The sequence below is a fragment of the Phaseolus vulgaris genome, chromosome 2, assembly GCF_000499845.2.
Source record: "Phaseolus vulgaris cultivar G19833 chromosome 2, P. vulgaris v2.0, whole genome shotgun sequence".
NCBI lineage: Eukaryota > Viridiplantae > Streptophyta > Magnoliopsida > Fabales > Fabaceae > Phaseolus > Phaseolus vulgaris.
In genome coordinates this window covers 46616127-46640772 of record NC_023758.2, presented here as the reverse complement: position 1 = coordinate 46640772, position 24646 = coordinate 46616127, and the positions used below count along the sequence as shown (strand labels likewise).

The 24646-nt window shown below is 32.0% G+C and overlaps 3 protein-coding genes across 6 annotated transcripts; 1 reads left to right on the top strand and 2 right to left on the bottom strand.

Annotated features, from left to right (window-relative positions):
• Nucleotides 1-2737: 2737 nt before the first annotated feature.
• LOC137812721 (long chain acyl-CoA synthetase 4-like) lies at nucleotides 2738-8813 on the top strand. The gene is made up of 19 exons (XM_068614893.1): nucleotides 2738-3025; nucleotides 3563-3626; nucleotides 3718-3807; nucleotides 4061-4117; nucleotides 4462-4510; nucleotides 4873-4949; nucleotides 5065-5104; nucleotides 5191-5285; nucleotides 5547-5714; nucleotides 5797-5907; nucleotides 6043-6130; nucleotides 6341-6407; nucleotides 6540-6615; nucleotides 6715-6832; nucleotides 7002-7247; nucleotides 7340-7479; nucleotides 7683-7865; nucleotides 8177-8296; nucleotides 8625-8813. The coding sequence occupies exons 1-19, from the start codon at nucleotides 2874-2876 to the stop codon at nucleotides 8679-8681; spliced, it is 1998 nt and encodes a 665-aa protein (XP_068470994.1). The 5' UTR covers nucleotides 2738-2873; the 3' UTR covers nucleotides 8682-8813.
• Nucleotides 8814-11241: 2428 nt separating this feature from the next.
• Nucleotides 11242-16409, bottom strand: LOC137812723 (F-box/LRR-repeat protein 3). Of its 4 annotated transcripts, XM_068614895.1 has the most exons (9): nucleotides 16292-16409; nucleotides 16026-16228; nucleotides 15792-15946; nucleotides 15487-15704; nucleotides 14134-14737; nucleotides 12142-12645; nucleotides 11900-12057; nucleotides 11628-11766; nucleotides 11242-11506 (listed from the first exon to the last, which is right to left on the bottom strand). In XM_068614895.1, exons 2-7 carry the CDS (start codon nucleotides 16199-16201, stop codon nucleotides 11945-11947), a joined length of 1770 nt encoding a protein of 589 aa, XP_068470996.1. In that variant the 5' UTR covers nucleotides 16202-16228; nucleotides 16292-16409; the 3' UTR covers nucleotides 11242-11506; nucleotides 11628-11766; nucleotides 11900-11944. The 4 variants fall into 4 exon arrangements, with proteins under 4 accessions (XP_068470996.1, XP_068470995.1, XP_068470997.1 ...); XM_068614894.1 differs by having other exon boundaries at nucleotides 11242-11509; nucleotides 16026-16409; XM_068614896.1 differs by lacking the exon at nucleotides 11900-12057 and having other exon boundaries at nucleotides 11283-11509; nucleotides 16292-16408.
• A 2378-nt stretch (nucleotides 16410-18787) lies between these two features.
• Nucleotides 18788-23852, bottom strand: LOC137812720 (endoglucanase 6). The gene is made up of 9 exons (XM_068614892.1): nucleotides 23290-23852; nucleotides 22970-23182; nucleotides 22608-22808; nucleotides 20999-21088; nucleotides 20657-20821; nucleotides 20260-20544; nucleotides 19821-20166; nucleotides 19660-19731; nucleotides 18788-19572 (listed from the first exon to the last, which is right to left on the bottom strand). Exons 1-9 carry the CDS (start codon nucleotides 23485-23487, stop codon nucleotides 19274-19276), a joined length of 1869 nt encoding a protein of 622 aa, XP_068470993.1. The 5' UTR covers nucleotides 23488-23852; the 3' UTR covers nucleotides 18788-19273.
• Nucleotides 23853-24646: the final 794 nt, after the last annotated feature.

Sequence of the window (24646 nt, the reverse complement as noted above, 5' to 3'; positions counted from 1 at the left end):
TAAATAATTAGGCCTCTCTCAAGTTTGTAAAAAGGTTCAATTTCTTTCTTTGGATGAAGATAAATTTAGTTATAACAGACTAATTTATTATCATTAGTTGAGAAATATTTTTTGGTTTATAATTTTTTAATATTGTTTAATTAAAGACTATAAATTCTACCTATTCCTACTGAATTATGATTTGACCAAACTTGATCAATATTCAGTCTAACACAATGAGATGTATGAGATTCACATATTATTTGTAGATTAATATCTGATCATGTTTATACAATAACAATAAAATTTCGAGGTAATTTTTTGAATAAAAAATTATATATAAAATATGTTTCAATGTTGTAGTGAGAATATCATGTTATTTCACTATTTCTCAGCTTATTACTAAAGATTGTTAACATCTAATGTTGATTTATATATATAAAAAAAAAATAGGTAATGAAGAGCAAGTATCTATATTAAAAAAAAAACTCATCAACTAGAAATCCTATGTGAATTCAAAGTTCTTTTAAAGTAAGTACATACAATTCCTCAAAATATAAAAAATAATTAGACCTTCTCAAATACTATAGTCAATGTGTTAAATAACACAATAGTAAAGAGAGAACTTCTCATATAAAATATCATTTTTTATTATTAAAACCACAAGTTTTTTCATACACTTTTCTAAATATGAATGAAGGCATATTCATTTCTATGTTTGAGGTGATATATACTTTTAAGATTTTCCTTAAATAATGTAAAAACATATTATAAATATTATCTTTTTATTATTATTTTAATTTTCATGTATTTAGTGTTATTTTTTTATTATTATATACGTTAATATGTTGTGTTCACGTAAAAATTATTTATTTATTTTAAAATAAATAGTTCATCTATGTTATCACTAATAAATCTATTTCTAGAATTACAAGAGTTTTATGTGACAAATGTTTGAAGATATAAATATTCAGCACTTAAAATTAAGATAGTTCATGGATTATCACTTAATTGATTCTTCTAATTTGGTGAAGTTATTAATTTTGACGAATTAATTTTTTAAATTAGGGTTGATATATTTTGAAGATAGATTTAGATTATATTTCACATTATGTTGATAGATGTTTAATAATGTTTGTAGTTTTTTTATGCCGTGGAAAAGATTAAAACAGAAAATAACAATCGTAGTTTAAAAATAGTTAGCGTTTAAATTCTTTTTCATTCCTATGAAATTGTGATTTTTCTTTGTTATAACCATTCAGAAAGAATTTTATTAATTTTAGTTGTGAATAAAAAGAAAAAACTACATTTACCTTTTCATTAGATTTTATTAAATAACACTTATATTTCTTCTAACTTTAGAATAACAAAATGAATTTTACACACTATTTATTTTAAAATAAATATTTATCTTTCCTATAACTAAATTATATACTATTTTATAAATTAAAATAATTATTAATATTTAAAATAATTTCTATTATTAATGAAAAATTATAAAGTAGTTTTTAGATTAATATGTAATATTAGTTGTATAAGTTTTAACTACTAATTACTTTATATTTTAATTATTCTAATTGAAAGTTAAGATTAAATATCAATCTAAAAACTATTTTATATTATTAATAATAAAAATAACTTTAAATATCAATAATTTTTTAATTTAAAAAATAATACTTAATTTAATTAATATAATAATTGATTATTTTTTTCTTTAAATTAATTGATACTTAATATTTTCTTTTTTTTGGACGTGACTTTATTAAAATATAAAATAAAACAGTATTTATTAAAAAAAATACGCGGAGAATAAACATATATTAAATTTGAAAAAAGTGCAAATGTGATTTTGTCTCAACTAAAAGATGAGTTTCATTTAATAGGAAAAATAAGTGCAACTTCTCTTTACATTTGAGAACCTTGGATTGCATAAGAATATTTAATGATAAACAAAAAATAAGTATTATATAATGGTGGAAGCTGTTTAAATATGTAATAATCCGATACATGTAATATTGGAGATAAAAGTATTTAAATATTTATAAATGATTATCAAAATAATTTATTTTTCAGAGCTAATCAAACAGAACTTTAATGTAAAATAATTTGAAATAAAAAACATTTATGCAACATAAATATTTACATTTTCCAGAGTAAATCTTTATTTTCTCCCACCTATACACAAAAGTAGTATTTTTTTTTTAAAATAAACCTTTCGTTACGTTAATGTATTTTTTTTAATTTTTTTTTCTTCATATTTGAAATAAAAAAAAATTATTGTATTCTTTAACATGATTTTAAATAGTTTTCTTATTAGTAGGTTTAAAATTTAAATTAAAAAAAATCAATTTCGTTATGAAAAAAATATTTAATATTTTTCTATCTCTTAAATTAGTAACAAATAATTTATAAAGTTGGTTTTTCTTAATTTAAACTCCTTTCAAAATTAAACAATACATAAGAATATAAAAATGTATTCTTCTTCACTTTGCTTCTGACCCAAGTCATAACAGAAATAATTTTGTATGATTTACCTTTTATTAATTATCCTAAAAGTCATAACAGAAATAATTTTGAATGATGTACAAGGGTAAGTAAGAATGAATCTCTTTCTGCAATTTATGTCCGAAAAAATCAAGAGAGAAAAAAAAAAAAAAAGAGTAGATGTAATTGAGAAATTAAAAAATAGAAAGAAAAGGATAAGAAGAGAGAATAGATGAAAATGAGTAACTAACTAGCTAGTTAAGCGAGAAAAAAGTGTGTAGTGATCTGAAATGGTTGACCAATCAAAACTGTCTTTGGCATAACAGGTTTTAATTAAGGTTAGAATTCAGAAGGTTGAAGAGAGAAGAGAGAAAAGAGAAGCAACTTGTTCTCTCTTTGTTGATTGAGGGATGGCAGAAAAAAGGTTAATCGTAGAAGTGGAGAAAGCCACTGAGGCCACAGAAGAAAGGCCATCTATGGGTCCTGTCTACCGTAGCGTTTTCTGCAATGATCCAATTCCTCCTTCCGTAGAAGGTCTTGATACATGCTGGGATATTTTTAGGTATACACTACTTTTTTTTCATGCACAATGTCCCCAATCATAACTGATTAATCTTGTTATTTACCTTAATGATGCATAATGTAACATGCATATACCAGTTCGGATCTGAATATGGTGAAAAAGACTAGTATCTTGTAAAAAGAGAGGAACAAAAATTCGAATCTCTTAATAAAAAAGTGTCACATTGGTGTTTGAGGGACATTTGGAGGAGGATATTGGTGAAATATAACAGAATAAGTTAACACGACACCAGCCATGACAATCAACTCACCATATGTTATATGTTACACGTCCACACAATGTTCCCTGTGTTTCAATTGATTTTTTTAAGGTTAAAAAGAAGATAGCATGGTAAATTTGTTGGTTTTATAATAATTATAATGTACTGACTGTGTAAAGATCTTTACACTAATATTATATATATTTCTGGAGCAATTGGTGAATGGAGGTTTCTCTAATGTATTCAGCTTTAGTTAGAGGGGATGAGACTTACATTTAGTAAGAGATTATTGTTTCTAACTGTTTGTGTTTGTATAGGATGTCGGTCGAGAAATATCCTACAAACCCAATGCTTGGTGTTCGTGAAATTGTGGATGGGAAAGTAAGCTCTGTTTTTCTGTTTCACTTTTGTCATTGTTATTGTTTTTGTCAGTGTGAAAATGTGTTATCACTTTTGTCACACACTTTTGTAGCCTGGCAATTTCAAGTGGCAAACTTACAAAGAGGTGTACGACATGGTGGTCAAGGTTGGAAATTCCATTCGTGCTTGTGGTTATGGGGAGGTAAAGTCACATATACTTATTTCCTTTCAACAAAAAATGAAAATCTTTTGCTGCAACTTGTTTTAGCATTTTAATGTTTTACTCCCATATTTTGGATTCTCACCAGTGTTACTAACTTGTTATCTTAATTGCGATCAATATTTATGTGTTTGATAGATGATTCTCTTTGATGTCTTTAATAGCTTGGTAGAAAGTCTCTCAACATTTTATTGTTTTATGTAATCAAGTACCTTCTCACAATGCCTATTTTCAGGGAGTCAAATGTGGTATTTATGGTGCCAATAGCCCAAAATGGATTATGAGCATGGAGGTAAAACTCATTTTGACTTGCTCCACATAAATGTTCTTTCTACTAATACTGTAACGAAAAGATTTCTATTGATTTTATATTTTGATCTTTGTTTTGTTTTCTTCATTGCATACTTTTTATTGCATTGTTGATGTGATTAGTGTTGTTGGTTTATTATGATTTGAATGAAGGAGAACAAGCCAATTTTTTTATTCAAACTTTGTTTCTCGACTTTCATCTATTGAAGAATGGCTTATGTTTATATTATTCAGTGTTCTAAATTACAAGGTGCCATTTATAGTGTTGCTAAAGTAGCTAGCGTATATCTTCGCAATATTTTCTGACACGTTGCAACGTAATTGCAGGCCTGCAATGCTCATGGACTTTTCTGTGTTCCTTTATATGATTCCTTGGGTATGTGCAAGGCTTCTTTAACATGTTTCTTCACTATGGTGATGCATTGATTCATCCACCTACTGAATTTGTTTTCATGCTAGTACACAAGATTCAATATTGTCAAAGATCATTCATCTAAACAATTTAATTATTTGTTGGAGGAAGATGAATGACTGTTTATGTATCCACAACTATTCACACAACTGTCCTTTAGGGGGAGAGTGTTTATATTGAAAACAAATGTCCCATTGACCATTGTACACACATCAATAATCCATATTCATAGATTCTTTAACCATGAACATTTATCATCCTCTAGTATTTTTCAAATGTTAATTATAATGGGTTCTGCCATTTGATTCCCATGTATGATTTATTAGGTGCTGGTGCTGTTGAATTTATTATAAGCCATGCAGAGGTCTCAATTGCGTTTGTTGAAGAAAAGAAGATACCTGAGGTTAATGCGTATTGAAATTATCTATTATATTATTATTTCGAGGGATTAAGAATTGTGTAATACAAATTTCTATTACTAGCAAGCCTTATTTATATTTGTTGTTGAAACTTTTCAGCTGTTGAAGGCATTTCCAAATGCAGCAAACTATGTCAAGAGTGTGTTTTATTGATTCTCTACTTTCATTCTCAAAATATCCACATGTTTGGAAAGAAGTGATTACCTTTATTTATTAATTTTGCAGCAATTGTGAGTTTTGGAGATGTTACCCCTGAACAAAAGCAAGAAGTTGAAAAGTTTGGGTTGACCATGTATTCATGGGATGACTTTTTGAAAGTGGTGCGTTATTCACTTGACGCATTATTAACCTTTCTCTTACTATTTAGCAGTAAAATTTCATTGAAATGTGCAAGAGTAATTGCAGATCTTAAAAGACAGTAAAAGATCTTATATTCCTATGTCTGTCATTATTTTGCATTTCCAGTTCAAAAAGTGTAGGTGCACTTGCATAGGTCAAGGAAAGCAATGTTTTTGTAGGTTCTATGATATTTACCGGTTGTATTTCTCAACCCTCATGCAAATTTTTGATGTCTAGAACAGGGTCATGATCAGACTTTTGAGCTTCCTGTGAAAAAGAAAAGTGATGTATGTACAATAATGTACACCAGCGGAACTACTGGTGACCCTAAGGGAGTATTGATATCCAATGAAAGCATTATCACACTTTTAGCTGGGATCCATAAAGTTCTGAAGAGTTGCAATGAGAAAGTAAGCTAGTGTTGGCCTTTTAATTTGAGTTCTCTTAAAATGTTTTCCTTTAAAAGGATAATGAATATTTTCATGCTTGCAGTTGAATGACAAAGATGTATACCTATCGTACCTTCCTCTTGCACATATCTTTGACAGGGTCATTGAGGAGGCAATGATAATGCACGGTGCCTCAATAGGCTTCTGGCGTGGAGTGAGTATATGTCAAATATTTCATCACTGAATGAAGGCTTGTTATGATTGTTAAACTTTAGATTTAACTTTATGCTGAGAAAACTCAAACTTTGCCTTTGATAATATGTAAACACAATTTGTGCAATGGTTCCAGGATGTCAAATTATTACTAGAAGACATTGCAGAGCTAAAGCCAACCATTTTCGTTGCAGTTCCCCGTGTTCTTGATAGAGTATACAATGGTAAGTTTTTCCTGTTTTTGACAATTTAGTGATTCTTCTAAAATCATGTGTTGTTTGATATCAGGAAGGACATACTTTCTAAAATATTTGTTAGTTGTAGGAGTAGTCTTTTTGGTTAATTCCTTTTTCTGTTGTTAGTCTTTTTGAATAGTATTTCCTATCCTCGCAAACAAAGAATAGTGTATTAAAAATATTCAATTTGATGTACAGGTTTGACACAGAAGATTTCTACAGGGGGCTTTATAAAGCAGACAGTGTTCAATTTCGCCTACTCATAGTAAGTGCTATCTTTTTGTATGTCACTGCTATGGTCAAAACATGACATGTAAGATTATGATAAATAATTTTTTTTTTGCCGTAGTGAGTTGTATTAATCATAATATTATGAGATTTTTTTTTTTTTTTTTAGCAAGTTGAGTAACATAAGTAAAGGGAAAAGTCATGAGGATGCATCTCCACTATTTGACAGAATTGTATTTAATAAGGTGTGCAACATTATTAAGTTTAATTCCCTACCCTTTTGTTATGAAAAACAAGCGTAAGAAAATTGCTGACTAATATATTCTATTTTGTAACTTGATCAGGTAAAGCAAGCTTTAGGGGGAAGAGTGCGTATTATTTTATCTGGAGCAGCACCTCTATCTAAACATGTGGAAGGTTTTCTGCGGGTGGTCACTTGTGCTCATATCCTACAAGGATATGGTATGCTTTTGTTTGATTTCGACTGATCTTGTTCATGCCATAATATGTTTTTCTGAATGGAGAGGAAAAAACATGCATGGAAATTGAGGAAAAAACATCTTGTGCTATAACTATGTAGGTGAATGTGAGACATGGACTTATTAATGCATTTGTGTTGAAATTAAAATAGGTCTAACTGAAACCTGTGCGGGAACCTTTGTGTCATTACCAAACGAAAAGGACATGCTTGGTACAGTGGGGCCTCCTGTACCATTTGTGGATGTGTGCTTAGAATCTATTCCTGAAATGGGATATGATGCACTTGCAAGCACACCAAGTGGAGAAATATGTGTGAGGGGAAAAACTGTGTTCACAGGGTACCACAAACGTGAAGACCTAACCAAAGAGGTTATGACCAATGGATGGTTCCACACAGGTTCATTTCTCCCCTTTTCAGTTTAAGTTTATCAATATTTGCTACTGCAAGAGTTGCATCACATTTTATTCATGAATGATCTATTTAAACAGGGGATATTGGAGAGTGGCAACCTAATGGAGCCATGAAAATTGTTGATAGGAAAAAAAATATATTTAAGCTTTCACAAGGAGAATATGTTGCTGTTGAACATCTGGAGAATATTTATGTTCAAGCTTCTGTTGTTGAATCTGTATGTTCTCTGAACACTTGTCTTTTTGTTCAATTATTTGCCCTACAAAATGTTGAAAAACTGTTGTAGCAGAAGGATTTGTGAATGATATCAGAAGGTTTGGTTTAGTGCAGATATAGAAATGAAAGTTTTAATGTCAGTTTGTTTTCATTGCATGTATAGAATCATATTGATATTAATTCTTTTGTGCGGTTTTATTTCAGATATGGATTTATGGAAATAGTTTTGAGTCATACCTAGTTGCTATTGTTAACCTTCACAAGCCAACGACTGAACAATGGGCAGAAGAAAATAATATAACTGCAGACTTTGATTCTCTCTGTGGAGATTCTAGAACAAAAACTTACGTAATCGGAGAGCTTGTCAAGATTGCAAAGGATAAGAAGGTTTATTGACATTTCTCTATTCTTTATATTATACAATATATATTTTTAAGTATAAATTTGAAGTACAAATATAATTTTTATTCTTGGTCAACATGCAATATATGTTTTTAAAGCAAAAGATAATATCTACATTTTGATCGATATGTATTTTCTGATTTTTTTTTTAAAAAAATTAGCATGTTATGTTAATGCAAATACTTATAATTGAATAGTTTGGATGGATCAAAAAATCATTTTTCAGTGTGATATGTGTTTGTTGGTACATAGATTTGTTGAAGCTTTATACGATCCTAATTATTTGTTTTTGACAGTTAAAAGGGTTTGAGTTTATTAAGGCTGTTCATCTTGACCCAGTTCCATTTGACATGGAACGTGGCCTTATGACTCCGACATTTAAGAAGAAAAGACCTGAATTGCTTAAATACTATCAGGTACAAATTGTCTGTGATTTTATTTAGTATCATAGAACTTGAAATAGAATGCATCATGGTTTTCTTTTCTCCTTACTTTATTATCTTTCTAATTTTTATGGAAAAATAAAATTATGAAGAAAAAATAATTAATCATTATATTTATTAATAATAAAAATTATTTTAAATATTAATAAATTTTTAATTTATAAAATAGTATCTAATTTAGTTAATATAGTGATTAATTATTTTTTATCTCTAGAATTAGTATATATTTAATAAAAAATTTGGTAGTGTATAATACATTTAGGTATTTGCTTTAGTATTGACTACAATTTTTTGTTGACAGAATACCATTGACGAGATGTATAAAACACTGAACACACCCAACAAATCCAATGCCTAAGATATGCTTTGGGAGCGAACGTGAGAAAGACAATTTAGTTTATGCATGTGATTGCACTTGCTTTCCCTTTTCGTGGTTGTGTAGATTATTATTCATATAGATTGCAAATAATATGCATGGATAGTTGCTCAATCATAAGGTGCAAAAATATGTTTACATAGATAAATTTATATTTGAAACTGTTAAATTATTCTCTTCTTAACAATGAATAATAGTTAATGTTTTTTTTTCAGTATGAAAAATTTCCATATTGAGCCCTATTATACAATATGGAGCAGAGTTTAATGATATATATTAAAAGAAAAAAAATAAACAAATCAATGATTTTGATCATCCATTCTGAGCTTATGTCAAGTTGATCCTAGTGTGAACATTATCTAATTTAATAGTATGATCTTTAGCATCGATAATATAAATAAATTTTGTTATGTATTATTATTATAGTATATTTAAAATATTCAAGTAACATCTTATATAAATTTAAAATAAGATGTATTCACAAACTTAAAAAAAAACACATGCAATGAATATGAATAAATCAATATATGATTAATTGAATCTATTATACTCAATAAAAAAATTAAATTTAAGGATTGAATCTTAATTAAAAAATTATATTATTTAATAATTTTTACTTTTACAACAGAAATAAAATATTTTTATTAAATCTGATTTGATTTTAATACCTAGGCGAGTGGTATGGAAGAAGTATCTTATAATTTGTTTAAATGAATTGTTAAAGTACATATATAGTTGATATTTTAAGAAGGGAAATCTACTTCAGTTGATTGGACATAGTATTTAAATTGTTATAAATTTTCACACATGCGTTATTTCAACTAAATAATTTTTTATTTTTGTTTTATTGAAAAAGTAAAAAATTGATTTAATGTCTTATTAATTCAATCAATAATATATAAGAATACAATTGAGTTAAATTGTGTTCGTAATGTTTTGGTGTCAAGGAACAAACAGACTTTTTGTGTAGTTGAGAAAAATTCTTATATGTTATCATATATATATATATATATATATATATATATATATATATATATATATATATATATATATATATTTTGTCAAATATCAAAAAAGAAATTTTGTATGATTGAGAAACAAAGAGGTGATGATACCAATTTCCTTACCATGTTTTTCAATTTTTAGATTTTTAAAATTACTCAATTTTAACTAATCAAAATAACATTTTATTAAAAAATAATATAATACGATAACCTAATTAATGAAACTTGATTACTTGCCTAATTACATCCCTACATGGATAACCTTTTTTTTAATGCATAGTATTGATGTGTGTAAATTATATGTTACTCTTCATATATTAGTAATTTTTCAATTCTAAATGAATGTTAAAAAAAATAAAAAATAAAAATAATAAATATATTATCACTGTCTACATTACAACTATTTTATTATTGCCTGGATGTATAATTGTTGCACTATTACTAAATTATTATTCTCTAAAGTTTTGATTTATAAGAATAAATAATCATTATGTTTATAATTCACCGTTATAATAAAATTATTATATAACTTTTAAAAACTTTATTTGTTATTATTTTTATTGATTTACTAACGAAAACACATAAGTCCGCAAAATTTTACTCTTTGGTTAGAGATTGCTACGCTTATATCAGCCCAGCCAGTTCGCTCAAAATTGCTAACCTTTATGTCGATACTACTTATAATTTGGGTTTGCTGTTGCTCATTGTGATCAACTGATCGATTCTTCTAAGAATTATGGCTTTCTTCATTTTCCATATCTTCTAATTTCTTGCTGATTTGTACATAAATTTAGGGTTCATCCTGTATGAAAATTATACATAAAAACATTAGAAGTAGCAATTTAATTATCCATTGAATACAATTAAAAACTATTAAATCTAGCTACATCCAACTGTAATTCTTGAGTTAAAATTTCATCAAATGTTAAAAATGGTCCAAGTTTCCTCTACTGTACATATAAATGGTTTAGTCACTTAACCTTGTGTTTCGTATTTTCGTGGAAACCGCAATTCTCCTACTTCATGTCTGTAAATTCTATTGGATTCAATAAAAAAATTTGTTGATGCAATCGATCCACAAAGTGTTGCAGCAAAATAAGTATCAGTAAAAACTGAAACAAAAAAATAGAACTGTGGACTACCACGACAAGGGTATATACAAATTCTTGAGCTCAGAGTCACATGCATTCCACTTCATTGCTAAATAATTTGGTTAAATTTAATTTAGAAGGATTGGCAAAAAAAGACTTGTATACAAATGTACTTTGAGAACCTTTCCGTCAATAAATTCTCCTTAAAATCAATTAAATAATAATTTCAAAGTGAAATATTTATTTTAGTAAAAATCAACTGATTTTCCTTATTACATAATATTTAAGTGATTTTAAATTACTTTCAACAAAAATAATAATTTTCGTCATTATATAAATTAGACCAATTACGACACCAGTATATATACGTTAAGTATGTATTCTATTCTTACACTAGATATTCTATTCTTAAAACTCAATTAGATTGTTCCTATCATTTAGACCGTGTTTAAAAAATTATATCAATATAAAATTATTTAAGATACATACACACAAATATTGACTATTTTAATTACACCATGAAAATGTGTAAATGTAGTTCAAAAGTAAAATTATAAAAAATACATTCTATAAAAAAGCGATTGAGTTATTGAAAATTATATGTAATGATCTATCTGAAGCAACATCATCCTGATGACTACACTCTTCTATACTTGGGAACCTGCAAAAACTACTCAGTAGAAGCAATCCTTCACAACATCCTATGTGTCCACTGCTGCACGCCAATAAAAAAGGCACGTGTCAGCCAAAACACACAATAATATCACTAAACCTTTCTTAATCCACATTGCATATCTACATGCAAGCCACGGTAAGTTGGAACCAAGGCTCACCATCGCATTCGATTTTTCTATCAGAAACATGATTCGGCTTTGACCATGTGCATTCGAAATGAGAAATGAGAAATGAGAACAATGGAATTACATCGAACTTGGGCTATTAATCCTCTCTGTTCATTTCACATACCCTTTCCTGCAAAGCAACAAAAATGCGCATACCCAGCATAAATAGGAGGATGATATCATAATTTAAAATAAAATCAAAGCAAGTAATATTATAAAATTGGCAATGATTACGAAAAACAAGAAAAATGAACACAGATTACCAATGCCATTAGTGCAAACAATTATATAGAAGGCGAATTATCCATTCAGTCCAATTGTTTCTCAAATATTGAATTGCCACTCTCACTACTAGATGCAAGAGGCAAAGACGCAAACTGCAATATAAGTAACTCATCCCTGCTGTACTTTAATCTTTGGTCTATGTAAAAATAAATCAAGAAAATCAAATTAGATAGTCATATAAAGCTAGAAACTTAAAGATCAGAATGTAAATAGCAATTACCTGCAAGATACGGAAATACCGGAACTTGATCTTTCTTCTTAGCCATTTGCACAGTCCTAGAAGTTGATCGAGATGGAGAGGAATGATTAGGACCATTTTGATTAAAAGGATATACAGTACCCAGTTCATGTCTGACTTCAACTTGTGGATGATGTCTACAGAATGACAAGATAGTGTCTTCAGTTAAGAGCCAACAACCTCGGAGGTCCAGCACTTTCAGAGTTTCAGGAGCCTTAAATATATCAATCCCATAATTTGTCAATACCGCATCACAAACACTAAGATTTGTCAATTTACGAATTGACGATAAATAGTAAAGTGAGACGTCTGCAAGTGAAGCACTTCTAAGTGATAAATATCTTAGTTCTAGGAAGCTTGACAAGGGGTATAAAGCTTCATCCCTAACTTGCGTATGCTCCAAATTCAACCTTTCTAATTTAAGATTTTGCAAAGCCATCAGGGAGAGTGGGGAGTCCACATCAATCCTTCCTTGTTGTAGAAAACCTAAGTCGTAAATACAAGTAGTAAGCTGAATGAAACACAAAATTTTAAAACTAGAAGCAGAAAATGGAGATATAAACAAAATGAGAGAGATACAATAATACAAACAAAATGTAGACATTTCGAACAGTAAAATGGACAAGAAGATCACAATTTGCTAAATCGAAATGATCCACTCTAGCATTTCATTAAATGCTTAATCAGTAAAAATGAAGTCTTGGAAACAAATTGAACAATTATTTAAGCCATTGGCAAAGATAGGAAATTAAGGACATTTTCTATTTGAGAAATTAAGGGCAATGTAAGATTAAGAAAAAAAATCGCTTTCAGTTCTACTTCGCACAAATAATTACAAAAGTGTCAAATCACATTCATTCTATTTCCTGTTTTTTTTTAAATATTTGTTTACGAAATTATGAAGACAAAAATTGTTTATTTTCACTGTTTATTTAAAAATCTCCAAAAACAAAAAATATAGTGAAAATAAAGTCACATTTTGGTAGCTATATGTGAAAATAGAAAAGGTTTCCTCGAACCAAATAGGCCTTAAATACCGTTTAGGTTCAATAACTATAATAGAACAGAGGGATTTTTAATATTGAAATTATATGCAAGTAACAAAACTGGTTTAAAACAATAATGGAGTGGTGCTCCTCTTCCTGGAAGATACACCTTCTCAGGCCTAAGTAAAGGCCAAATTCGCAAGCGAGCCTCACCCCCATCACATGCTGCCACCCCTTGCAATCACAAATTCTCTGTGTAACAAATAACCATACATCTCCCCACATTTTCCCTCCACAACTAAAAACCTAGGAAATAGCTATTCCAATTGCCCCATTGACTTGCCTTATGGAATAGGTGAATGGTTTAGGGTTTAGGGTTTTTTGTGATTAAAATTGAAAACAAAACATTTTCTCAAACAAATGGCTCCTTAATAATATCAACCCTTGATTTCTAGGACAGAAAATAGCTATTTAAATCTAGTGTGCACAGACAAAAGACACATGATTCTACAAGGTAACTTGATTAAAAGACAAAACATTTGAAATTAACCAGTCGTCCCACACATGTTGACAAAGACCAAACAGGACATGTTGAATATCTGGCATAATTAAAGATAAGATTTACTCTTATTAGGGTTTCAAATCAACTTCAAGATCAGCAAATAAATAAATGTTAATCCAAAACATACTAAAGCAGAAGAAAGAATATTCAGCCTCATGTGCGAATAGCTACATACTGCAAGCACACATCCTTTTGTTCTTCCCCAAAAATGCAGTAAAGGAAACGAATGATGAATACATTAACAAAGACAGGTTATTCTTGCAAAGAAGTTTCATGGTAAGGAGCAGCCCAATGGTAAAAGGGATCAACCAATAAGCTGAAGAAATGGTAGGATTTAACCAGAGTAGAGCCTATAGCTGCCACCACAGGTAATGCACACAAATTTATAAATCATAATAACAACAACTATGTCAACAAATCAAATACCTCTAATGTTTGTATTGCTCAGGTCAACATCCTTTAATGAAGGCATCATACTGATAAATGAGATGGCAGTGTCATCCACTGGTGTCTGAGATAATGATAGAGTTTCAAGATTCGGAACATGTCCAGCTAAAATCCCTAATCCAGCAGAAGTAACCCTGGTACCACTAAGATTCAGACTTTTCAAGTTACCACCAACACATGCAACCATCTCAACTGAATCGTCCCCCATCATGCATGAGCTGAGATTGAGATGTTCTATTACTTTCATTTTACTTAAGAAGAAGAATTTATTCAGGCTGGTATGGGCTACATCCAAAAAGGATAGGAGATTTGTATTTGCATACAAGAAGGCTTCAGCTTCATTCAGGAATGTAGCCCCAGAAAAAATAAGCTTTGCCAAAGGAGATTTATCATCTTCAAGTATAGAATCAATAGTACAGTTACTCATGTCCAAGCATTCAAGAGATGATAATGTAGGCAATTTTGTGACACTGGTCCAGCCAAGATTGAGATAAGTCAACTTTGAGAACATATTGAGAACAGCAGCACCTTTATTTGATATTTTACTACCCCATAGATCAATATATTGTAGCCTTTTCAGTACCTAGGAGGAGGGTGAAGTGAAACAACAGTAAAGGTCATAAAAATATACATATATATATACACACATATATAAGAACATTTTTACAACTTGAGAACAGAACACAAACTCAAACAAACACACACAAGTGTGTACACACATAAAAACATGAACACTCCAAAAACGCAATACATTGAGCCACCGACTGAAACAAACAATAATGTCTAATAGGGAATTCAAGCAAGTCATTCGGAAAAAAGCGTGTTCCAAGCATCTGACATCAAACAAAATGCTGCATACAGCAATCCATTATAGCCCAAAGCCAGATCATGGAAAAACAGTGCTAAACTGAATCCCAATTAAATACAAAACCATAACTAATCAGCATAGAAAGCAATAAATAACGATTTTGGCAAGATGCTATTACTGATTTAGAAGCAGAAGAAGACCAACGGTATAAACAAAAATAATCTTAGAAATAAGAATCAATGATGAAGCAAACAATGTCCCTCTGTATGTATAAACCCACAAAAAAAGGTTTGGATCCATTAATAGTAGCGTCAGAATTGACACAATTACAGCGTCCAACAAAATCCAACTCTTGAAGTGTGCCTAATTATCATGTTCATCTAGCGGCACAACACACAACAAATTTTATATACAATTACAAGGAAAAAAAAACTACAATTTCAACATACATTGGTGTAGTATAATCACTGACTGGTATAGCACTAATTATCGAATACACTAGTATCAAAGGAGAACTACAATACCTGTAACGAAGTTAACGACACATCATCTACGGGCAAGCCACCTAAGTCAAGAAGAGACAAGTTTTCAAGAGAGGCAAGAAGCTTGACTCCTTTGGCAGTGACGCCAGTTTCTGAAATGCGCAACTTCTCCAGATTAGGAACGGAGAGAAGATGGGCAATTCCGGCATCATTGACCTTGAAGCATCTAGACAGATCCAACTCCTGAAGACTAGTCATTCCTAAAACCAATTAAGCATCATGCTCAGAGCCAGCTCGTAAACAGTGACAGTAAGAGTAAGGGTGAAGAATGAAGATAGATACGACACCTGCAATTGGCCAAAGAGCTGAAGTGGTGATTCGATGACAATCCGCGAGGTTCAAGTAGCGCAAGTTACGAAAGGCTCCCAAATACGCCATCCACTCCGCGTCCACGGTGCCGTTGTCCCTCACGTCAACCTCTTCGGCGCTGTGTTTGAAAACCCTAACATGGATGAAAATAATTAGAAACGTGAATGGAACATGATCGAGTTGAAAATGAGGGATAGAGAGAGTAAGAGTACTCGAGGAGGGAAGGGTAGAGGAGACCACTGGAGATGAGGCGGCGGAGGAGAGCGTCGGCGACAGGAGAAGGTAAGCGGTCGAGACTGCGCCTCTGCATCCGCCATTTTTCGACGCTTTCTCTGCTCTCACATGCTGCCTCTATGCACAGTCCAACCAATTCGCTTTCGCTCTTCATATTCCGTTCGCTCTCTTTCTCTGGTTTCTGAAATTGGAGGCAGTTATAAAACTATTGAAATGAAACCAACTGAAACTACGCCAGTCTCACTTTGATGTCGATTTGACCAGAACTGGAACGAGATCAGGATGGTGAAGACGAAGCTTCATTCTTCTTCTTCTCTTCCCAGAAGAACAAAAAAAAAAAAAACTCTGTCGGGCCTCGTCGTGCATTTTGGGCTGAAGCAGTGTCACTTTATTCCTGCACCTCCGTACCTTCTTCTTGCACCTCCTTATTTTTTATGAAAAGTATAATTTACTTTTTCTGAATTATAGAGCTTGAAATATATTTTCTAGATTCGAAAATACTTTCTGAACTCTAGAGTTCCTAATACAATTTTCTATTCCGAACATTCAAATGACATTAGACACTTATACTTAAAATATTAAAACAAATAATCATGTTGAAATAATAATAAATATAACACGAGAAATTATTCACAGCACGAGAAATTATTCACAGGACAAGCATGCTGTGAGATTAGGGTCGTATCTTGTCATCATCCGAATTATGTGAACAATGACGTGACAATGTAGAAGGTCATTCTTCATCCATTCCCAATAAGTATGTATGGGTGTGACACTGATCTCAACCAACGCATGTATCTAATTGCATAGGTTGATGGATGTGAAGTCATTGTCACACTCATGATTCATCTCAACCACTAAGAAATGAATAGTGTTGGTGTTGTAGTGTCACATTTCCTCAAAGTTTAAATGAGACTCTTATCAACGATCTCATAACTAATGTTATACAATGACAATAGCCTGATGTTATAAAACGCGAACTCAATTTGAGGATGAGAGATCCCAAACTTACCTAAGTTACATCTGTGCAATACCAATTTCAATTTGTCTTAATCCTCATCCTCCCAGAGTTGTAAGACAATGTGGTCAGCATAACTAAATTGCAAGGACATATTAGAAAGGACGCTAACAAATTATTACTACTCATACGACAGATAACATTTGCATCAACATGGGTAACTTATTCCCTTTTTTCTTTTTATGGATTGACATCATTTGTCTCTATTTAACTAGAATCTGAGATGAACTACATATGGTCTAGTCTTGTCTCTTCCAAATGTCAAATAATTTTATTAGTATTAATTTATAAAAAAAAACAATTTTTTTTATATATTTCGAAGTGTGAAATCCATAAAGTAAAAAAAAATATAAAGAGTTTAAGATTGTGCAATCTAATAAAGTTATAGATCAATTATTCCGAAATTATATAACACCAAATCACGTTCTAGATCAATTATTCTGAAATCATACATCAGCGACTAGAAAAAAGAAAACACAAAAACAAACATATTCTATATTGGCACAGTGCGATGCGGTGATTCTTAGGAGAACAATGCCACTGTCAGATGAACTCTCAGACGCAAACACAACAAATGAAGAAGAGGAAAAGTGAAAAAAAATTAAAGTAGGATTGCATATCAATTGACCTTCGAGTATTTTGGCCATTTCACAACCCCAAAGGATTGCACATTCAAATCATCAGGGTTAAAATCCAGTGTTTTTTGTTGTCTATAAACAAATAAAATTCCAAACAGAATTCTTAATTTTCTGCTAAACATTAATTGAAATTTCCACGCTCCATTGATTTGACTATTTTTTGTACCCATTTGTTCTTGATAAAAAAAAACTTATTTTCAAAGTTGAAATAATCAGAAATATAACTTTTTTCAAAGTTGATTTATAAAAAAAAAATGTTTAAACAAACACACTAAAACTTTTAAAATTAGAGAAATATTTATAAAAATAAAGTGGAATAAAATAGACTTCCTCATTTGACTCTACACCTATTTGTATGATTGTGGAATTTAACGAACTAAATAAACATTTTTCAGATTTCAATCGTTTCATAACTAACTGTTGATTGTTTTATTTTAAGTATTACACAAAAGCTTAGCTGTTATCTCCTGTGTCTGTCTCTGAAGCTCACATGGGCTTATAAAAAACAGATGGTCCCTCACATTTGCCTCAGATTAGAGCATCTTCTAAGAACAGAAAGAAGTTTCCTAGTTAATGAAACTTCGACTAGGTTTTCTATTAAATCCCAAGTTGTTATGTTATGGTCATTATAAGTTACAATTTGGTTTTCAGCTGTTCTTGTATTTTTCAGGTTTCTATTTGTCTCCTTTTAAGTGTATATTTAATCTTGCATCAACATGTATCCATAATTCACCGAACAAGCCACCAAGAGGTTTTGACACAATTTTAATTGCAAGATCAATCATTATTTGAAAGTGTGTTTTTTCCTCACAAGTGATTACTAATAATTGCCTGAGGAACAAGGAACCTTACTGTGAGGATGATATGAGATAAGATGTGAGTGACTGCCATTTTTCACACAGAAGAATTCTTCTTGGCCGCTCATTTTGAGGGTTGAGTGTGACTCTTACATTTAACATTACTGAGCATATAATATAAAGTTAAGATTCAGAATCACATAAAACAGTATCTGTTAGTTTTCGACCATTCAATTAAAAATCATAAACTTGAAGTAGCCAAATATGCAATAATAGCACAGCACAAGGACATAATAATATATAAATATATATATATATATAGCACAAACTGTTTCTCTGTAGAGAGTACAAAATGCTGCAAAGCTTACAACATCAAACACAGAAAAGACATCCAAAGCTGTTGAAAAATACAAGTGATGACTCTTCTCTCAAATATTGAGAAGTTCATTTTTTTTAAAACTTCTCAACAACCCTGTTTCGTTGTCTGTCTTGTATCACTCACTGTATATAAGTTGTAAAGCGGAGAGAAAGAGGATGAGCTCTGCCCTTTTGTCTCTTCACTCCTTTCTGCTCCGGTCCTTCCATCTTATATAATCTACCTACTTTGATCTAACCTACTGAAATGAAAAATACACAAGAGAAGAAGAAGATTTGACACCAAAATAGTAAAAACGTAAAGACCCTTTCCTCACTGCACATTTGTATGGCTACACAGTCTTACACAACAAAGCAGTAAACCACTCTCATGTCACTTCAAACCAAATTCAGCCCCATCATGCCAACACGTAGTTAGCCACAGAGACATCTGCTGGAGAAGTGGAATGGATGTAGACAAATTCAAGGCTTTTGCCCGCTGCTAGGGAGCTGAGCCATGATGGGAATGTGTAGGAATCACCAGACTTTGTGAGACCCCAGATTGGACCATAAAGCTTGGAGATTGAAAGATTGAGAGAATTGAGACTCTTGTTAGATTTGTTTGTCACAACTGTTGAGTATCTGTAATAAGTTTTTCCATTGGCAACCCATGAGGTAGTAACTTTCTGTTCAATAGAAATTGGGCTGGACCATGAAACTGAAAAAGAATTTCCCGTTAGATTTATCAGTTAATTAAGCAATATACAACGTGCAAGTGAATTAGTGAAGACTAGCCAAACAGTACCTGGAGATGGAGTTGTCTTGGTATTGGGGGATGGTTGAGGCTTGACAGCAATAGGCTTAGGAGCGGGAACAACTACAAGGAAGAAACTAAAGCTGATTACTACATTATCACCAAGAGTGTGAACAGAAAAGGACACAAAGTAAGAATAATGATGGCAATACCTGGAAGAAGCTGGTTATAGCCACCGCGACCACTCAGACGTGCTAGAATACCAATGAGAGGAGCATTGTTATAGGTTGCTGGCTCTGTCTGCTCATAATTATCTCTTTCATCAGCAAAATCATCATAGGCATCAGGTCCACCAACAAGAGCTCCAGTGAGTAGGTTGGGGTCACTCTTTTTGCTGCTAAACCAAGTATCATAACCTCCACGGCAGCTGACAAATGAAGGGTTAGCCTTGATTGAAACAATGGATGAACCTCGGTGATGAACCCTTTGTGGGAAGTTGTTTCCATAGCCCACCATGTAACTAGTTGCTCTTGGGTTGTTCCCAAGAAGGTAGTCCACCTGAAGATTACACATGTCAAGTATTGAGACCACACTGATATACTTTAAAACTTACTTTCTCGTATATGAACTGAAATGCAGGAGTTGAATTACCTGAGACTTTGCAAGGGAGAGAAGTTCAGCCGGGGCAACATTGCCTGAATTACATCTCAAGTTCGTACGAGATGAAGTAAGGTAGTCAGCATAGACAGTGGCTAAAAATGAAGCACTTGTGACAAACTGCATGTTATTCCATCTCTGACGGAAGATGAGGCCACCAGGAGTCTTCTGAACATTGCGAGAACCCTTTCCAAGGCATGAACACATGAAAGATTCAGCCTTCTGCTGATATCTCTCGAAAACTGGTGCATGATGGGCAGCTTTACCCTCCATCAAGAACTGCAAGGAAACAACAACGAAACAACGAAAGCTCCTTAGCTAACTAACCACCAATGTCTGATAAAAGAAGCTAACAATGAATTATAAGTTTAAGAATTATTAGTATTATTACCTTGGCAACTAATGTCTGAACCCCAGCATACTTGACATCCCAACCAAATTCAGTCATGCTCCAACCAGTTCCACCCATGGAATCACCGTTTCTTCCAAGGTAATCCAAGTAATACTGATTGTTAGATGCTTGATACAACCAAGCAGCAGCCCAGAGCAATTCATCCTGTACGAACAATTACCAACACTCAATCAACTATTACTTTTTGTTTGCTCCTATTTACAATTGATCTTTTATTTTAATTTTAATTGAACCCAATAATTTTATTTTTATTTACAATGGGAAAGTTTTAAATTTGTTCATATTTAATACAGAGAACACAATTAAAAGAGATAAACATACATTGTAGCCACTGATTGATCTGTAATACTTCTGAGCAACAGTAATGCTGCTGTCATATTTGCCTCTGTATTTGTCAGCAAAATCGAACAACTGAAAATGAACAAAACAAGGACAAAGAGAGTGAGTTGAGTAGGTCCTGGTGGAAATGGAATGGAGCAAAGTGGATCCATTACCACTATTCTCATTCAATGAATGAATTAATTAACGTTACGCTAAGTTGGTGAAACATTTATTAAATCAACCTCTTGGTTATCTTCATTTATTAGATGCAACTAAAATAGCAGATACCAGAGGGGCCATCAGATTCAGATCTGTGACCAAAATAGCATATTTTGTTTTACTTAAGGGCCTTATTAAGATAAGAATTTTAGAGGCATCTTTCTCTCTTCATCACCCCAACTCTAATAAATGGATAATTAAATGCAACATGTTTTTCACCTATGAGGAACAGTGACAGCAAACAGAAACGGAATGGAGAAGTTGGTGAAAGAGTAAAGTAAAAGGTAGGAGAAAATAGTACTGGTAAAGAAAACCAATACACATTTGGATTTATTTAATTTTATTTGAAGACCTAATAACATCACACCCCAGTGGTTGTAAAGTAAATACATAGGAAACAAGTAGCAAAGTGTGATTTGACCAGAAAATAGCACCGACACTATGAGCACGTGACATGGCATAATGGCAATAACGAAGTTTCATATTTGTGTGATGTGAAACCATTTTGAGGGGAAGGTTAGGATCCTTCGGGGTACACATGGGTAAGAGTGTCCCTTGTGCAATCCATCACAGACTTTCCCCACTCTTCTTTCTTGTCCATGTTCCCATTTAGACATAGCAACCAAATTTATTTTTGGACCACAATCTTTACTATTAATTCTCAATATGTTTACAAATAACAAAAATAAAGAGAGGGTATTGTTAAAGAATGGGAATGCATTAAAAGGATCAGTAGGTGAATTGATAATGTTATCTATAAACAAATTTTACTTTTGTCGTCAAAATAATCATTCACACCTCTTTAGATATTATAAGAAAAAAGAAATTGCAGTGAACAATCTCAACAAAGGAAGATTAAGGGTGACTAAAGAAAAAGTTGTGGGAAAAAATTAACAAGCTTACAAAAAGCACACACAAATTCTAGATACTATATTCATTCCACTGCTTTTTTAGACAAAAGAACACGTAGCTTTCCGGAGATGCTTAATAACCAAATAAATAATTTTTATGAATGAACAAACTTGAACTTTTATTTTATTTTACAGTGTATTTAAAAATAAAATAAAATAAAATTTCATATAGTACTAAAATGGGTAGTTGATTTAATAATAGGATGAGTAATTAGGAGAAGAAAGGGACAATGTTGTGATTTAATTTTTGTAGCTTTTTGGTGCAAATGCCGCCCTAACCTACGCGGCCCAACTTGGTCGCAATAACGACTCTGACAAAAGAGCCATAAAAGTGTAACTGCCTATTAACTCCAACCGTTTCACTTCACTAACAAATGCTGTTCTCAACAACAACTCACGCGTCAGTGTTTCACTACACTACACTCATGATATAATGAATAAATATAAATAAATAAAATTTATTTAGTAGAGTGTGTTACCTGGTAGGCATGACTGAGAAGTTCGTGGGAATAAGCAGGGTTAGAGCGTCTGAAAACGATGGATGCGGCGGCCATAGCGGCGGCGGTTTCTCCGGCGAGATCCGACCCGGGATTGCTCGGATCGATCTTGTAAGCGTGACGGTCCGTGGTCATGTCCTCTGGCCTTTGCCAGCAGTAATGGTCAGTGTTTCCGTCTCCCACCTAATCGTCAAAAAGCCATAACACCAACATTTTTTAATCATAATCTCGTGAAAAAGATATCATAGTAAATCAATTCTTCCAATGATGTAACATTAAAATTCAACTCCTAACAAAACATTTTAAAATAAGGAAAAAATAACCTTAATAAGAAATAACAATACCTCTCCGTAGAGAACATTGGCCTGAGGGTGTGCTTTGATGAAGTAGTCTGTACCCCACTTCACTGCTTCCATGGCGTGACCAAGCTCACCGTTAGCAGCCATTTGTTTGCCGTATTCAATTATGCTCCACGACATCATCGTAACGGTGAACGCCATGGGTAACCCGAACTTCACATTGTCCCCTGCATCATAGTACCCTCCAACTAGATCCACCTGCAAGTTCTCACCAACAATTGCAGAAACAATAAAAACCAGAACTTTCGAAAGAAAATGAAAACCAAGATAAAATAAATAAATTGTTTTTTATGTGTTGAAGTTACCCCGCTAGCTTTGCCATCTTGCAAACCAGAATGTGCTCTCCATGTGACTCTCTGGTTGTGGGGAAGGTAGCCAGATCTCTGAGCTTCAAAGAAAAGAAGGCTCTTGCTGAGAGCTTGACCATAGTCGTGGCCAGCAGAGGAGAAAGGAAGGGACAGAAGAAGAAGGAGGAAAGGGGAGATGCAAATAAGCTTTTCCATGTGGGAGTGAAACAGGAAATGGCAATGTGGGTGAGTGGAAGCAACTGAAACTTTGGATGATCCCACCAAGTTAGGAGGGAATCCTTGGGAAAGGAAAGAAGAAGCAGAGAGAGAAGGAGAGGGAGTACGGGTATTGGAAAGTGGGGAGGTGAAGGGTCTATATATTATGGAGGAGAGGGAGAAAGGAAGGTATCAAGAACACAGAAATTGACAGTGATTCAATAAAAAAAAGTGTAATTTAGTTACTATTCGGTTTAAAGGTATTATTTTTATTCTGTTTTTTGGATTTTAAAGTGGCTGCATACTGCAATGCAGAAGTTCCTGATGTGATGAGAAATGAGAATGGGACAATGGCATGTGGGCTTACAGAATGGAGGTCGGTGAGGTTTAAAAGTATCTGCTTCAAATGAAATTACTGTCATAAAATATGAACAAAAAATAGAAAACCCTTTGATTTACTCGGCTTAATTGTGACCTGGAATCAGTTACTCCTCACTGTCAGTGACTCTGTTTGTGTGAAAGGTAAAAGTTACAATGTCGTTTCATCCAGAAAAAACGAATATATCATACAAGTTTTCCAAATTTTAGGAACATTTCTACTTCAACTATTTAGAGTAAATTAGAATCTTGTTCAAACAAAAAAAAGTGCAATATTTAAATTATAAGAAAACATATGTATAATATGAAAAAAAATACAATATAATTAGAGTGATTAAAGGAAGCTGGTCATTGCAAAGTCACACAACAGGTTTCAAAGTACACAATAATACTTGCACCGGCATTTTCAACCTATGAACAAATTGGCAGTAGTTTTTTTGGTAGAAAATACAACCTCTATAATATAAAAATAAAACATGTTAACGCGTGTAACTTCACAGAAGACATAATGGTTTGACTTACTAAGGGGAGATTTTATGGACTTTTTCTAATTTCAAGACAATTTTCTACTCAAATTATTATTTACTTAAAACATTTATAAAAATGCTGTGCGATTAAAATACTGGCAAGCAATAATGAAACAGTGAAAAGAAATGTTTTAAGGCGAAAATTTAGAGTGATTAGAGGAAGTCTATTTCAAAGTCATATCACATGTTCACTCCACATGTCATAGTACACAATAATACTTGCTAATAATCTAGCAATTGAGCACCCACAAACA